The following is a 16306-nucleotide window of genomic DNA, read 5'->3' as shown; positions in this document are numbered from 1 at the left end:
ACTGTCAACAACACTGCTGTCAACAACACTGCTGTCAACAACACTGCTGTCAACAACACTGCTGTCAACAACACTACTGTCAACAACACTGCTGTCAACAACACTACTGTCAACAACACTACTGTCAACAACACTGCTGTCAACAACACTACTGTCAACAACACTACTGTCAACAACACTGCTGTCAACAACACTGCTGTCAACAACACTGCTGTCAACAACACTGCTGTCAACAACACTACTGTCAACAACACTACTGTCAACAACACTACTGTCAACAACACTGCTGTCAACAACACTGCTGTCAACAACACTACTGTCAACAACACTACTGTCAACAACACTACTGTCAACAACACTACTGTCAACAACACTACTGTCAACAACACTACTGTCAACAACACTGCTGTCAACAACACTACTGTCAACAACACTACTGTCAACAACACTACTGTCAACAACACTACTGTCAACAACACTACTGTCAACAACACTGCTGTCAACAACACTACTGTCAACAACACTACTGTCAACAACACTACTGTCAACAACACTGCTGTCAACAACACTGCTGTCAACAACACTACTGTCAACAACACTACTGTCAACAACACTACTGTCAACAACACTACTGTCAACAACACTACTGTCAACAACACTGCTGTCAACAACACTACTGTCAACAACACTGCTGTCAACAACACTACTGTCAACAACACTACTGTCAACAACACTGCTGTCAACAACACTACTGTCAACAACACTACTGTCAACAACACTACTGTCAACAACACTGCTGTCAACAACACTACTGTCAACAACACTGCTGTCAACAACACAACTGTCAACAACACTACTGTCAACAACACAACTGTCAACAACAACAAATCAACGGAACAATCAAATATGTTCTTTAGAAGATCTTGAAGCTGGTTCTGAAGCGAGACCTCGTTTGTCCAGCAGAGGGCGCTAAAGAACTGCATCAGTGTTTCAACATGTACCTTCAGAACGTTCGTCGAAGTCTTCGTCACCTTCCTCTGAGGCCACGGAATAATCTGATTGGTTGTCAGACTGATCCTCCTGCCAGTCTGAGGACAGAGTAGAAGATGAACCTCACAGGACACCGTAGACCAGAGTTATTATTTACAGTTATTATTGTGTATCATCGACACCTGACATTGTTTATGTTTGTATTGTTGTATATTATTGTGTATCTCACAACATCAACTTGTGACAATGTTTGTTTGTATTGTTGTATATTATTGTGTATCTCACAACATCAACTTGTGACAATGTTTGTTTGTATTGTTGTATATTATTGTGTATCTCTCAACATCAACTTGTGACAATGTTTGTTTGTATTGTTGTATATTATTGTGTATCTCTCAACATCAACTTGTGACAATGTTTGTTTGTATTGTTGTATATTATTGTGTATCTCTCAACATCAACTTGTGACAATGTTTGTTTGTATTGTTGTATATTATTGTGTATCTCACAACATCAACTTGTGACAATGTTTGTTTGTATTGTTGTATATTATTGTGTATCTCACATCAACTACACAAGAAGGACACACACATCACAGGTTCATCCAGTCGTGTGTGACCATCGAAGACGTTTCAACACAATCACTGGATGAACACACCAGAGTCGCACAAACACATGCCAACGTTTGTGCGACTCTGGCGACACCAACACCACGGACACAGATGGAAGCTGGAGATGTTCTGACCTTGACGTAGACCTCGCTCCTCCTGAGAGCCGTCGTTGTAGTTGACCGGCTTACGCGTTCTCTTGCCTTTGCCCAGGTTCCGAGCCAGGTCCTCCTGCTGCTGCTCGTAGTGATGGCGCAGCAGCTTCTCCCAGTAGTCGGGGTCCACGCTCTCCTCCTGCTTGATGACCTCGCGCTCCACCTCCTCCTCCTTCACCACAGAGGTCACAAGGTCACGCGAGTCGACATGTTCACGTCAAACCATAAACACAAACATCTCTCTCCACCTCGTCGTCCTCGTCCTTCACCACGTACTGTGCGACCTTGAAGGAGCTCAGGTATTCGTTCATGCTCTGAAGCTCCGTGTCCTCGGTGGCGTCCTGGTTCCGGTCCAGCAGGCGGTCGATGGCGTGATCGTCGTAGTGGATCACGCTGCTGTCGTCCTCCTTGTTGTCTCCTGAAGACAAGAGGACACCAGTGACGGCGACCCTTCAGTCTCTTCCCTCCTTCGTCTCTGCAACCTTCGCCCAGTTCATCTTTGAAAAGCTCTTCTGTTCCAAACTTCAGGATGTCGTCCAGCTCCTGCTTGGACATGGAGCCGGTCTTGGAGCCCAGTCCGGGCCGCACCACCAGATGCGTGAGCATCATCTTCTTCTTGGCCACCTGGAGGCAGACGAAGGAGTGAGTGGCCGGAGAGAAGCTGCGAGATGTTTCCTCTGACCTGTGTGATCCTCTCCTCCACTGAGGCCTTCGTCACGAACCTGTAGATCATCACCTTCCTGTTCTGGCCGATACGATGAGCTCGACTGAAGGCCTGGAACATGAAGATGAGGAACATGGAGCAGGTCATGTGAGGAACCAGCTCTTACCTGGATGTCGTTGTGAGGGTTCCAGTCCGAGTCGTAGATGATGACGGTGTCGGCAGACGCCAGGTTGATTCCTAATCCGCCGGCTCTGGTCGAGAGCAGGAAGGCGAACTGAGGAGCTCCGGGAGCTGCAGACAGAAGATTCAGAGCAGGTCCTCCAACCTTCCTGCTCACCTGAGACGCACCGTTGAAGCGATCGATGGCCTCCTGCCTCAAACTTCCAGTCACTCCTCCGTCAATCCTCTCGTACTTATATCCTTCGTTTTCAAGGAAGTCCTCCAGGAGGTCCAGCATCTTGGTCATCTGCGAGAAGACCAGGACCCTGTGTCCTCCTTCCTTGAGCTTCTTCATCATCTTCTGCAGAAGCGTCAGTTTCCCGGAGGTCTTGGTCAGAGCGGCGCCCTCGTACATGCCGTTGGGCAGCTTGGGCGCCTCCTGCAGGCGACACAGAGTCACGTCCTGAGAGGCCTCGGGCTGGAGGTCCTACCATGGCGGCTCCCGGGAACAGGTACGGATGGTTGCAGCACTTCTTCAGGTCCATCACCACGTTGAGCAGAGACACTTGGTTTCCTCCGCCGCGAGTGTTCAGAGCCTCGAAGTTACGAGTCAAAATGAACTTGTAGTACTTCCTGCGACAGACGACATGTTCAGCACCAGAAGAAACAACGACAAGATTGAAGAACCTTGAAGAACGTCTGTTCAAACGTTCATTTTAAAGAACAAATGTTCTCCAAAGATGCTTCGAATTGAAGGTAATTCTGACGGAGCACTTTTGTGAACTACGTTGAAGGTTCAGAAGACGTTTGATGGTTTAAGACAAGAGTCCATCATGAAGGACGTCTCACTTCTGCATGGGGCTCAGCTCCACGCGCACGATGAGCTCGGTCTTGGACGGCATGTGTTTGAAGACGTCGGCCTTCAGTCTCCTCAGCATGTGAGGTCCAAGCATGTCGTGCAGCTTCTTGATCTGGTCCTCTTTGGCGATGTCTGCAAACTCCTCCAGGAAGCCCTCCAGGTTACTGCGGAGAAGACAGAGCGTGAGCAGGAAGGTCACGCGTCACATGACGGCGCTCACTTGAATCTCTCGGGCGTCAGGAAGTTGAGCAGATGGAAAAGTTCTTCCAGGTTGTTCTGAAGAGGAGTTCCTGTGAGCAGCAGCTTGTGTTGCAGAGGATAGTTGTTCAACACTCTGAAGAACTGGAGCAGGAACAAGAGCGAGAGGTCAACAGGTCAAGGTTCTGCAGGTGGACTGCTGCACCTTAGACTGGTTGTTCTTCAGTCTGTGGGCCTCGTCCACCACCAGACACGCCCACTCGATGGAGCCCAGGATGGCCTGGTCGATGGTGATGAGCTCGTACGAGGTCAGGAGGACGTGGAACTTGACCGTGGAGTCTTTCTGTGAGTCACAGGTTTCATTGGTTCAAGCATCACGGAACATCTCCAGGAAGACTCGCCTTCATCTTGGAGGCTTTCTTTCCTCCTCGGATGGCGTTCCCCTCGAAGGAGAACTCGTTCTCTCGGATGACGGCTCGACTGTCTTTGTCGCCCACATACGTGACCACGTACATGTCCGGCGCCCACAGCTCCAACTCCCGCTCCCAGTTGATGATGGTGGACAAGGGGGCGCTGACCAGGAAGGGACCTTTAGAGTGACCCTGCAAAACAAGCCCATCATTGTGGAGGTGCTCACACCTGCTGGGGACCATGTCCCGCCCTGCCTTTAGGACAGAGGTCTCCACTGTGACCTCGTCCCCTTGAAAGGGCGGAGTTCCTGTAGGTCACCCGTCTGGTTCCTGACTCGTCCAGGGCAGGAGCGAGCAGGACAGACCGGACCAGATGTTCGGAGAGAGAGTCACCTCTTTGTACAGCGAGTAGAGGAAGACGGCGGTCTGCACCGTCTTGCCCAGACCCATCTCGTCCGCCAGGATGGTGTCGGTGGCTTGAGCCCACGAGAAGCGCAGCCAGTTCAGACCCTCCAGCTGGTAGGGGTGCAGGGTTCCCCCGGTGCAGTCCAGGTACTCCGGCTGACGGTCGAACTTGATGGTCGGCTGGAACCACAGGAGAACATCAACGACGCGAGATGATCCGACGTCTGCGCGACACTTACGTCCACCACCGGGTTGGCAGGCGGTCGCTCCGCCTTCTTCACCTTCACCGTCTTCTTCAGCTTCTTGCCGGGCCGGCCCTCGTCCCCGAGCACCAGCTCCCTGAAGACACACGTCAGTCCACAGACCTGCTGAGCAGGAGGTCCACACACCTGTGGTTCCAGTAGGTCTGCTTGTAGGTGTCGAACTCTGGGATGTCCATGTCTTCGCTCTCCCAGGTGGACTGGTCGTAGGGCAGGTCTCGCCACTTGATCAGGTAGTGCACGTTGTTCTTCTTGTCCACACTGAGGTGAAGGACGCGTTAGTCTTGAGGAAGTCATGAAGATTGAACTGACTCACACAAACGTCTACACACTACTACACTACAAACGACTCACACAAACGTCTACACACTACTACACTACAAACGACTCACACAAACGTCTACACACTACTACACTACAAACGACTCACACAAACGTCTACACACTACTACACTACAAACGACTCACACAAACGTCTACACACTACTACACTACAAACGACTCACACAAACGTCTACACACTACTACACTACAAACGACTCACACAAACGTCTACACACTACTACACTACAAACGACTCACACAAACGTCTACACACTACTACACTACAAACGACTCGCACAAACGTCTACACACTACTACACTACAAACGACTCACACAAACGTCTACACACTACTACACTACAAACGACTCGCACAAACGTCTACACACTACTACACTACAAACGACTCACACAAACGTCTACACACTACTACACTACAAACGACTCACACAAACGTCTACACACTACTACACTACAAACGACTCACACAAACGTCTACACACTACTACACTACAAACGACTCACACAAACGTCTACACACTACTACACTACAAACGACTCACACAAACGTCTACACACTACTACACTACAAACGACTCACACAAACGTCTACACACTACTACACTACAAACGACTCACACAAACGTCTACACACTACTACACTACAAACGACTCACACAAACGTCTACACACTACTACACTACAAACGACTCGCACAAACGTCTACACACTACTACACTACAAACGACTCACACAAACGTCTACACACTACTACACTACAAACGACTCGCACAAACGTCTACACACTACTACACTACAAACGACTCACACAAACGTCTACACACTACTACACTACAAACGACTCACACAAACGTCTACACACTACTACACTACAAACGACTCACACAAACGTCTACACACTACTACACTACAAACGACTCACACAAACGTCTACACACTACTACACTACAAACGACTCACACAAACGTCTACACACTACTACACTACAAACGACTCACACAAACGTCTACACACTACTACACTACAAACGACTCGCACAAACGTCTACACACTACTACACTACAAACGACTCACACAAACGTCTACACACTACTACACTACAAACGACTCACACAAACGTCTACACACTACTACACTACAAACGACTCACACAAACGTCTACACACTACTACACTACAAACGACTCACACAAACGTCTACACACTACTACACTACAAACGACTCACACAAACGTCTACACACTACTACACTACAAACGACTCACACAAACGTCTACACACTACTACACTACAAACGACTCACACAAACGTCTACACACTACTACACTACAAACGACTCACACAAACGTCTACACACTACTACACTACAAACGACTCACACAAACGTCTACACACTACTACACTACAAACGACTCACACAAACGTCTACACACTACTACACTACAAACGACTCACATAAACATCTACACACTACTACACTACAAACGACTCACACAAACATCTACACACTACTACACTACAAACGACTCACACAAACGTCTACACACTACTACACTACAAACGACTCACACAAACGTCTACACACTACTACACTACAAACGACTCACACAAACGTCTACACACTACTACACTACAAACGACTCACACAAACATCTACACACTACTACACTACAAACGACTCACACAAACGTCTACACACTACTACACTACAAACGACTCACACAAACGTCTACACACTACTACACTACAAACGACTCACACAAACGTCTACACACTACTACACTACAAACGACTCACACAAACGTCTACACACTACTACACTACAAACGACTCACACAAACGTCTACACACTACTACACTACAAACGACTCACACAAACGTCTACACACTACTACACTACAAACGACTCACACAAACGTCTACACACTACTACACTACAAACGACTCACACAAACGTCTACACACTACTACACTACAAACGACTCACACAAACGTCTACACACTACTACACTACAAACGACTCACACAAACGTCTACACACTACTACACTACAAACGACTCACACAAACGTCTACACACTACTACACTACAAACGACTCGCACAAACGTCTACACACTACTACACTACAAACGACTCACACAAACATCTACACACTACTACACTACAAACGACTCACACAAACATCTACACACTACTACACTACAAACGACTCGCACAAACGTCTACACACTACTACACTACAAACGACTCACACAAACGTCTACACACTACTACACTACAAACGACTCACACAAACATCTACACACTACTACACTACAAACGACTCACACAAACGTCTACACACTACTACACTACAAACGACTCACACAAACGTCTACACACCACTACACTACAAACGACTCACACAAACGTCTACACACTACTACACTACAAACGACTCACACAAACGTCTACACACTACTACACTACAAACGACTCACACAAACATCTACACACTACTACACTACAAACGACTCACACAAACATCTACACACTACTACACTACAAACGACTCACACAAACATCTAGGTGTAGGACGAGCAAAGATGTGAAACTAAATAACGTCAAAATACAAAATCTCGGGGTCGAGGTCAACGACCTCCACCACTGCACGTGTCTTGATGGAAGCCGACCTTTGACCCTGAGACCAGGGTGGACTCACCTGTGGTTGAGGACTCGGTGGATCATCAGCCACTCCATCTTGACTCCGAACCTGTAGAACTCGGCCTCCATGTGCACGAACAGAGGGTCCTTGTTCTTCCTCTTGCTGCTCTTGTCGTCGTCACCTTCTCCTCCGAAGTCCACCGGCGGGGGCTCGTCCATGTCCGTCTTCCTCTGGTAGTTCCTGAACATCACCTGGCAGTTGAGCTCCAGCTGTGGACCAGAGCGGGCCTGAGTGACGGAGGTCTGGTCTGCGGAGGCTCCGTACCTGCAGCTCCAGGACCCACGAGCAGTGCCAGTAGGACATGTTGCACCACTTGACGAAGAACTCCCTCTCTCTCCGGCCCACCAGCGGGGGGGGGTCCGGGGCGTCGGCGGGCAGGTCTGCGGGTCGGGGGACGGGCGTGGGAGGAGGGGGGTCCCCCCAACGCCAGGTGATGACCTTCTGGACCTTCCCCTTCATGGACGGACACTGAGGGAAGAAGCGGCGCCGGTTAACACGAAGGACTTGGGTCAGTGGGGTCAACATGAAGGACTCGGGTCAGCGGGGTCAACATGAAGGACTCGGGTCAGCGGGGTCAGCGGGGTCACCTTGCAGCGCGGGCAGATCCACTCTCCGTTGGGGATCTCGGGCAGAGGGGGGTTGAGGCAGTGGATGTGGTAGGACGAGGGGCAGGTGTCGCAGCACAGCAGCTCGCCCCCGTCCTTACACACCCGACAGTACTCGATGTGGTGGTCGTCCTCCTCCTCCACTCCCGCCCGCTCCTCCTCCTCCTCCTCCGACAGCTCCTCGCGCGCCTCCCACTGGATGCCCTCCTTCTCCTGGTGGCCGAGAGCGGTGGTGCATGAAGGCGTGCGCGTGGACACAACACAAAGTAGGTCATTTGTATTGATATAGGATTAATAAAGACCAACAGAACACGGAGACAAACACACACACAAATAAAAATGTCACTAAAGAATATTTACATCTTTCACTGGATCTTCGTTGATGACGATTTAAAGTAGTGATTAAATAAAACAAATTCAATAAGAAATGATTGAATTCAATTATTCAAAGTTTAAACATTTAAAATGTTAAAGTGATATTTTAACTTCTCTCATGAACACAAAAATGTTCATTTTAATGTCAGGTGTCTTTCGTCCAAAAAGACTCTTAAACGCGTCTGTCACGTCTGGAGACTCCGTCCGAAGAAAGGAGTCCTGGTTGAAGCTAAAGGCTAACAAGCTACAAACAGGAAGTGCTGTGTGAGTATGTTCCTCTGGTCAACATTAGTGGACATGAGAAGACAAACCATCAATATTCTGATCATGGACTCACACAGTGTGGACAGCTCCACTTGCCCTCGGGGGCCTTCTCCATGTCGGGGTCCAGACACACCATGTGATAGGCTCGAGGGCAGGTGTCACACAGGATGATCTCTCCGCCCTGTTGACACACCTCGCAGTAGTCCTGGTGGTCGGTCTCGTATCCGTCCCCGTCCTCCGTCTCCACTGAGAGAGAGAGTCTGGATCAGCATCAACCGAGACTGAAGCTCCTCCTCAAACCTTTCTTCTTCTTCCTGGCACTCTTGGACTTCTTCTTGTTGCGGCTGCCGCGGTTGGATCCTTCAGAGACGCCGAGACTTCCCTCGTCCACCTCACTGTCCGGCTCGTCTTCATCGCTCTGACGAGACACGAGGAGCGTCAACGCTCGGAGAGAGTCAACCCTCGGAGAGAGTCAACCCTCGGAGAGAGTCAACCCTCGGAGAGAGTCAACCCTCGGAGAGCGTCAACGCTCGGAGAGAGTCAACCCTGGGAGAGAGTCAACCCTCGGAGAGAGTCAACCCTCGGAGAGAGTCAACCCTCGGAGAGCGTCAACGCTCGGAGAGAGTCAACCCTGGGAGAGAGTCAACCCTCGGAGAGAGTCAACCCTGGGAGAGAGTCAACCCTCGGAGAGAGTCAACCCTCGGAGAGCGTCAACGCTCGGAGAGAGTCAACCCTGGGAGAGAGTCAACCCTCGGAGAGAGTCAACCCTCGGAGAGAGTCAACCCTCGGAGAGAGTCAACCCTCGGAGAGCGTCAACGCTCGGAGAGAGTCAACCCTCGGAGAGAGTCAACCCTCGGAGAGAGTCAACCCTCGGAGAGAGTCAACCCTCGGAGAGAGTCAACCCTCGGAGAGAGTCAACCCTGGGAGAGAGTCAACGCTCGGAGAGAGTCAACCCTGGGAGAGAGTCAACCCTCGGAGAGAGTCAACGCTCGGAGAGAGTCAACCCTCGGAGAGAGTCAACCCTGGGAGAGAGTCAACCCTCGGAGAGAGTCAACGCTCGGAGAGAGTCAACCCTCGGAGAGAGTCAACCCTGGGAGAGAGTCAACCCTCGGAGAGAGTCAACCCTCGGAGAGAGTCAACCCTGGGAGAGAGTCAACCCTCGGAGAGAGTCAACGCTCGGAGAGAGTCAACCCTCGGAGAGAGTCAACCCTGGGAGAGAGTCAACCCTGGGAGAGAGTCAACCCTCGGAGAGCGTCAACCCTCGGAGAGAGTCAACGCTCGGAGAGAGTCAACCCTCGGAGAGAGTCAACCCTGGGAGAGAGTCAACCCTGGGAGAGAGTCAACCCTCGGAGAGCGTCAACCCTCGGAGAGAGTCAACGCTCGGAGAGAGTCAACCCTCGGAGAGAGTCAACCCTCGGAGAGCGTCAACGCTCGGAGAGAGTCAACCCTCGGAGAGAGTCAACCCTCGGAGAGAGTCAACCCTCGGAGAGCGTCAACGCTCGGAGAGAGTCAACCCTCGGAGAGAGTCAACCCTCGGAGAGAGTCAACCCTCGGAGAGAGTCAACCCTCGGAGAGAGTCAACCCTCGGAGAGAGTCAACCCTCGGAGAGAGTCAACCCTGGGAGAGAGTCAACGCTCGGAGAGAGTCAACCCTGGGAGAGAGTCAACGCTCGGAGAGAGTCAACCCTCGGAGAGAGTCAACGCTCGGAGAGAGTCAACCCTCGGAGAGAGTCAACCCTGGGAGAGAGTCAACCCTCGGAGAGAGTCAACCCTCGGAGAGAGTCAACCCTGGGAGAGAGTCAACCCTCGGAGAGAGTCAACCCTCGGAGAGAGTCAACCCTGGGAGAGAGTCAACCCTCGGAGAGAGTCAACGCTCGGAGAGAGTCAACCCTCGGAGAGAGTCAACCCTGGGAGAGAGTCAACCCTGGGAGAGAGTCAACCCTCGGAGAGCGTCAACCCTCGGAGAGAGTCAACGCTCGGAGAGAGTCAACCCTCGGAGAGAGTCAACCCTGGGAGAGAGTCAACCCTGGGAGAGAGTCAACCCTCGGAGAGCGTCAACCCTCGGAGAGAGTCAACGCTCGGAGAGAGTCAACCCTGGGAGAGAGTCAACCCTCGGAGAGAGTCAACCCTCGGAGAGAGTCAACGCTCGGAGAGAGTCAACGCTCGGAGAGAGTCAACCCTCGGAGAGAGTCAACCCTGGGAGAGAGTCAACCCTGGGAGAGAGTCAACGCTCGGAGAGAGTCAACCCTCGGAGAGAGTCAACCCTGGGAGAGAGTCAACCCTCGGAGAGAGTCAACCCTCGGAGAGAGTCAACCCTCGGAGAGAGTCAACGCTCGGAGAGAGTCAACCCTCGGAGAGAGTCAACCCTGGGAGAGAGTCAACCCTCGGAGAGAGTCAACCCTGGGAGAGAGTCAACCCTCGGAGAGAGTCAACCCTCGGAGAGAGTCAACCCTCGGAGAGAGTCAACCCTCGGAGAGAGTCAACCCTGGGAGAGAGACAAACCTCGGAGAGAGTCAACGCTCGGAGAGAGTCAACCCTCGGAGAGAGTCAACGCTCGGAGAGAGTCAACCCTCGGAGAGAGTCAACCCTCGGAGAGAGTCAACGCTCGGAGAGAGTCAACCCTCGGAGAGAGTCAACCCTCGGAGAGAGTCAACCCTCGGAGAGCGTCAACCCTCGGAGAGAGTCGACCCTCGGAGAGAGTCGACCCTCGGAGAGAGTCGACCCTCGGAGAGAGTCAACCCTCGGAGAGAGTCGACCCTCGGAGAGAGTCGACCCTCGGAGAGAGTCGACCCTCGGAGAGAGTCGACCCTCGGAGAGAGTCAACCCTCGGAGAGAGTCAACCCTCGGAGAGAGTCAACCCTCGGAGAGAGTCAACCCTCGGAGAGAGTCAACGCTCGGAGAGAGTCAACCCTGGGAGAGAGTCAACGCTCGGAGAGAGTCAACCCTCGGAGAGAGTCAACCCTCGCAGAGAGTCAACCCTCAGAGAGAGTCAACCCTGGGAGAGAGTCAACGCTCGGAGAGAGTCAACCCTCGGAGAGAGTCAACCCTCGCAGAGAGTCAACCCTCAGAGAGAGTCAACGCTCGGAGAGAGTCGACCCTCGGAGAGAGTCGACCCTCGGAGAGAGTCGACCCTCGGAGAGAGTCGACCCTCGGAGAGAGTCGACCCTCGGAGAGAGTCGACCCTCGGAGAGAGTCGACCCTCGGAGAGAGTCGACCCTCGGAGAGAGTCGACCCTGGGAGAGAGTCGACCCTCGGAGAGAGTCGACCCTCGGAGAGAGTCGACCCTCGGAGAGAGTCGACCCTCGGAGAGAGTCGACGCTCGGAGAGAGTCGACCCTCGGAGAGAGTCGACCCTCGGAGAGAGTCGACCCTCGGAGAGAGTCGACCCTCGGAGAGAGTCGACCCTCGGAGAGAGTCGACCCTCGGAGAGAGTCGACCCTCGGAGAGAGTCGACCCTCGGAGAGAGTCGACGCTCGGAGAGAGTCAACGCTCGGAGAGAGTCAACCCTCGGAGAGAGTCAACCCTGGGAGAGAGTCAACCCTGGGAGAGAGTCAACCCTCGGAGAGCGTCAACCCTCGGAGAGAGTCAACGCTCGGAGAGAGTCAACCCTCGGAGAGAGTCAACCCTGGGAGAGAGTCAACCCTGGGAGAGAGTCAACCCTCGGAGAGCGTCAACCCTCGGAGAGAGTCAACGCTCGGAGAGAGTCAACCCTGGGAGAGAGTCAACCCTCGGAGAGAGTCAACCCTCGGAGAGAGTCAACGCTCGGAGAGAGTCAACGCTCGGAGAGAGTCAACCCTCGGAGAGAGTCAACCCTGGGAGAGAGTCAACCCTGGGAGAGAGTCAACGCTCGGAGAGAGTCAACCCTCGGAGAGAGTCAACCCTGGGAGAGAGTCAACCCTCGGAGAGAGTCAACCCTCGGAGAGAGTCAACCCTCGGAGAGAGTCAACGCTCGGAGAGAGTCAACCCTCGGAGAGAGTCAACCCTGGGAGAGAGTCAACCCTCGGAGAGAGTCAACCCTGGGAGAGAGTCAACCCTCGGAGAGAGTCAACCCTCGGAGAGAGTCAACCCTCGGAGAGAGTCAACCCTCGGAGAGAGTCAACCCTGGGAGAGAGACAAACCTCGGAGAGAGTCAACGCTCGGAGAGAGTCAACCCTCGGAGAGAGTCAACGCTCGGAGAGAGTCAACCCTCGGAGAGAGTCAACCCTCGGAGAGAGTCAACGCTCGGAGAGAGTCAACCCTCGGAGAGAGTCAACCCTCGGAGAGAGTCAACCCTCGGAGAGCGTCAACCCTCGGAGAGAGTCGACCCTCGGAGAGAGTCGACCCTCGGAGAGAGTCGACCCTCGGAGAGAGTCAACCCTCGGAGAGAGTCAACCCTCGGAGAGAGTCGACCCTCGGAGAGAGTCGACCCTCGGAGAGAGTCGACCCTCGGAGAGAGTCGACCCTCGGAGAGAGTCGACCCTCGGAGAGAGTCAACCCTCGGAGAGAGTCAACCCTCGGAGAGAGTCAACCCTCGGAGAGAGTCAACCCTCGGAGAGAGTCAACGCTCGGAGAGAGTCAACCCTGGGAGAGAGTCAACGCTCGGAGAGAGTCAACCCTCGGAGAGAGTCAACCCTCGCAGAGAGTCAACCCTCAGAGAGAGTCAACCCTGGGAGAGAGTCAACGCTCGGAGAGAGTCAACCCTCGGAGAGAGTCAACCCTCGCAGAGAGTCAACCCTCAGAGAGAGTCAACGCTCGGAGAGAGTCGACCCTCGGAGAGAGTCGACCCTCGGAGAGAGTCGACCCTCGGAGAGAGTCGACCCTCGGAGAGAGTCGACCCTCGGAGAGAGTCGACCCTCGGAGAGAGTCGACCCTCGGAGAGAGTCGACCCTCGGAGAGAGTCGACCCTGGGAGAGAGTCGACCCTCGGAGAGAGTCGACCCTCGGAGAGAGTCGACCCTCGGAGAGAGTCGACCCTCGGAGAGAGTCGACCCTCGGAGAGAGTCGACCCTCGGAGAGAGTCGACCCTGGGAGAGAGTCGACCCTCGGAGAGAGTCGACCCTCGGAGAGAGTCGACCCTCGGAGAGAGTCAACCCTCGGAGAGAGTCAACCCTCGGAGAGAGTCAACCCTCGGAGAGAGTCAACCCTCGGAGAGAGTCAACCCTCGGAGAGAGTCAACCCTCGGAGAGAGTCAACCCTCGGAGAGAGTCAACCCTCGGAGAGAGTCAACCCTCGGAGAGAGTCAACCCTGGGAGAGAGTCAACCCTCGGAGAGAGTCAACCCTCGGAGAGAGTCAACCCTGGGAGAGAGTCAACCCTCGGAGAGAGTCAACCCTCGGAGAGAGTCAACCCTCGGAGAGAGTCAACCCTCGGAGAGAGTCAACCCTCGGAGAGAGTCAACGCTCGGAGAGAGTCAACCCTCTGAGAGAGTCAACCCTCGGAGAGAGTCAACCCTCGGAGAGAGTCAACCCTCGGAGAGAGTCAACCCTCGGAGAGAGTCAACCCTCGGAGAGAGTCAACCCTCGGAGAGAGTCAACCCTCGGAGAGAGTCAACGCTCGGAGAGAGTCAACCCTCGGAGAGCGTCAACCCTCGGAGAGAGTCAACCCTCGGAGAGAGTCAACCCTCGGAGAGAGTCAACCCTCGGAGAGAGTCAACCCTCGGAGAGAGTCAACGCTCGGAGAGAGTCAACGCTCGGAGAGAGTCAACGCTCGGAGAGAGTCAACCCTCGGAGAGCGTCAACCCTCGGAGAGAGTCAACGCTCGGAGAGAGTCAACCCTCGGAGAGAGTCAACCCTCGGAGAGAGTCAACCCTCGGAGAGAGTCAACCCTCGGAGAGCGTCAACCCTCGGAGAGAGTCAACGCTCGGAGAGAGTCAACCCTCGGAGAGAGTCAACCCTCGGAGAGCGTCAACCCTCGGAGAGAGTCAACCCTCGGAGAGAGTCAACCCTCGGAGAGCGTCAACCCTCGGAGAGAGTCAACGCTCGGAGAGAGTCAACCCTCGGAGAGAGTCAACCCTCGGAGAGAGTCAACCCTCGGAGAGAGTCAACCCTCGGAGAGAGTCAACCCTCGGAGAGAGTCAACCCTCGGAGAGAGTCAACGCTCGGAGAGAGTCAACGCTCGGAGAGAGTCAACCCTCGGAGAGAGTCAACGCTCGGAGAGAGTCAACGCTCGGAGAGAGTCAACCCTCGGAGAGAGTCAACGCTCGGAGAGAGTCAACCCTCGGAGAGAGTCAACCCTCGGAGAGAGTCAACCCTCGGAGAGAGTCAACCCTCGGAGAGAGTCAACGCTCGGAGAGAGTCAACCCTCGGAGAGAGTCAACGCTCGGAGAGAGTCAACGCTCGGAGAGAGTCAACCCTCGGAGAGAGTCAACCCTCGGAGAGAGTCAACCCTCGGAGAGAGTCAACGCTCGGAGAGAGTCAACCCTCGGAGAGAGTCAACCCTCGGAGAGAGTCAACGCTCGGAGAGAGTCAACCCTCGGAGAGAGTCAACCCTCGGAGAGAGTCAACCCTCGGAGAGAGTCAACCCTCGGAGAGAGTCAACCCTCGGAGAGAGTCAACGCTCGGAGAGAGTCAACCCTCGGAGAGAGTCAACCCTCGGAGAGAGTCAACCCTCGGAGAGAGTCAACCCTCGGAGAGAGTCAACGCTCGGAGAGAGTCAACGCTCGGAGAGAGTCAACCCTCGGAGAGAGTCAACCCTCGGAGAGAGTCAACGCTCGGAGAGAGTCAACGCTCGGAGAGAGTCAACCCTCGGAGAGAGTCAACGCTCGGAGAGAGTCAACGCTCGGAGAGAGTCAACCCTCGGAGAGAGTCAACCCTCGGAGAGAGTCAACCCTCGGAGAGAGTCAACCCTCGGAGAGAGTCAACGCTCGGAGAGAGTCAACCCTCGGAGAGAGTCAACGCTCGGAGAGAGTCAACGCTCGGAGAGAGTCAACCCTCGGAGAGAGTCAACCCTCGGAGAGAGTCAACCCTCGGAGAGAGTCAACGCTCGGAGAGAGTCAACCCTCGGAGAGAGTCAACGCTCGGAGAGAGTCAACGCTCGGAGAGAGTCAACCCTCGGAGAGAGTCAACCCTCGGAGAGAGTCAACCCTCGGAGAGAGTCAACCCTCGGAGAGAGTCAACCCTCGGAGAGAGTCAACCCTCGGAGAGAGTCAACGCTCGGAGAGAGTCAACCCTCGGAGAGAGTCAACGCTCGGAGAGAGTCAACGCTCGGAGAGAGTCAACCCTCGGAGAGCGTCAACACTCGGAGAGAGTCAACCCTCGGAGAGAGTCAACGCTCGGAGAGAGTCAACCCTCGGAGAGAGTCAACGCTCGGAGAGAGTCAACGCTCGGAGAGAG

The 16306-nt window shown here is 53.6% G+C and overlaps 1 protein-coding gene across 1 annotated transcript in view; it reads right to left on the bottom strand.

Moving 5' to 3' along the window:
• Positions 1-1001: 1001 nt before the first annotated feature.
• The window catches only part of chd4b (chromodomain helicase DNA binding protein 4b), a gene marked incomplete at its 3' end in the record, with an annotated part of 21664 nt that continues 6359 nt past the window's right edge, over positions 1002-16306 (bottom strand). Inside the window, 20 exon segments of the mRNA XM_087812937.1 lie at positions 1002-1088; positions 1736-1925; positions 2002-2171; positions 2236-2377; positions 2436-2528; positions 2584-2708; positions 2766-3015; positions 3068-3209; positions 3426-3599; positions 3656-3777; positions 3839-3976; positions 4035-4235; positions 4437-4628; positions 4688-4787; positions 4838-4969; positions 7754-7965; positions 8021-8224; positions 8344-8574; positions 9074-9246; positions 9301-9418. Of these exon segments, the coding sequence (XP_087669063.1) occupies positions 1002-1088; positions 1736-1925; positions 2002-2171; positions 2236-2377; positions 2436-2528; positions 2584-2708; positions 2766-3015; positions 3068-3209; positions 3426-3599; positions 3656-3777; positions 3839-3976; positions 4035-4235; positions 4437-4628; positions 4688-4787; positions 4838-4969; positions 7754-7965; positions 8021-8224; positions 8344-8574; positions 9074-9246; positions 9301-9418 (3196 nt within the window).

The sequence above is a fragment of the Callionymus lyra genome, chromosome 17 (genome assembly GCF_982586985.1).
Source record: "Callionymus lyra chromosome 17, fCalLyr1.hap1.1, whole genome shotgun sequence".
Classification (NCBI taxonomy): domain Eukaryota; kingdom Metazoa; phylum Chordata; class Actinopteri; order Syngnathiformes; family Callionymidae; genus Callionymus; species Callionymus lyra.
The sequence above is the reverse complement of the archived record's forward strand: the minus strand, read 5'-3'. Positions and strand labels throughout refer to the sequence as shown.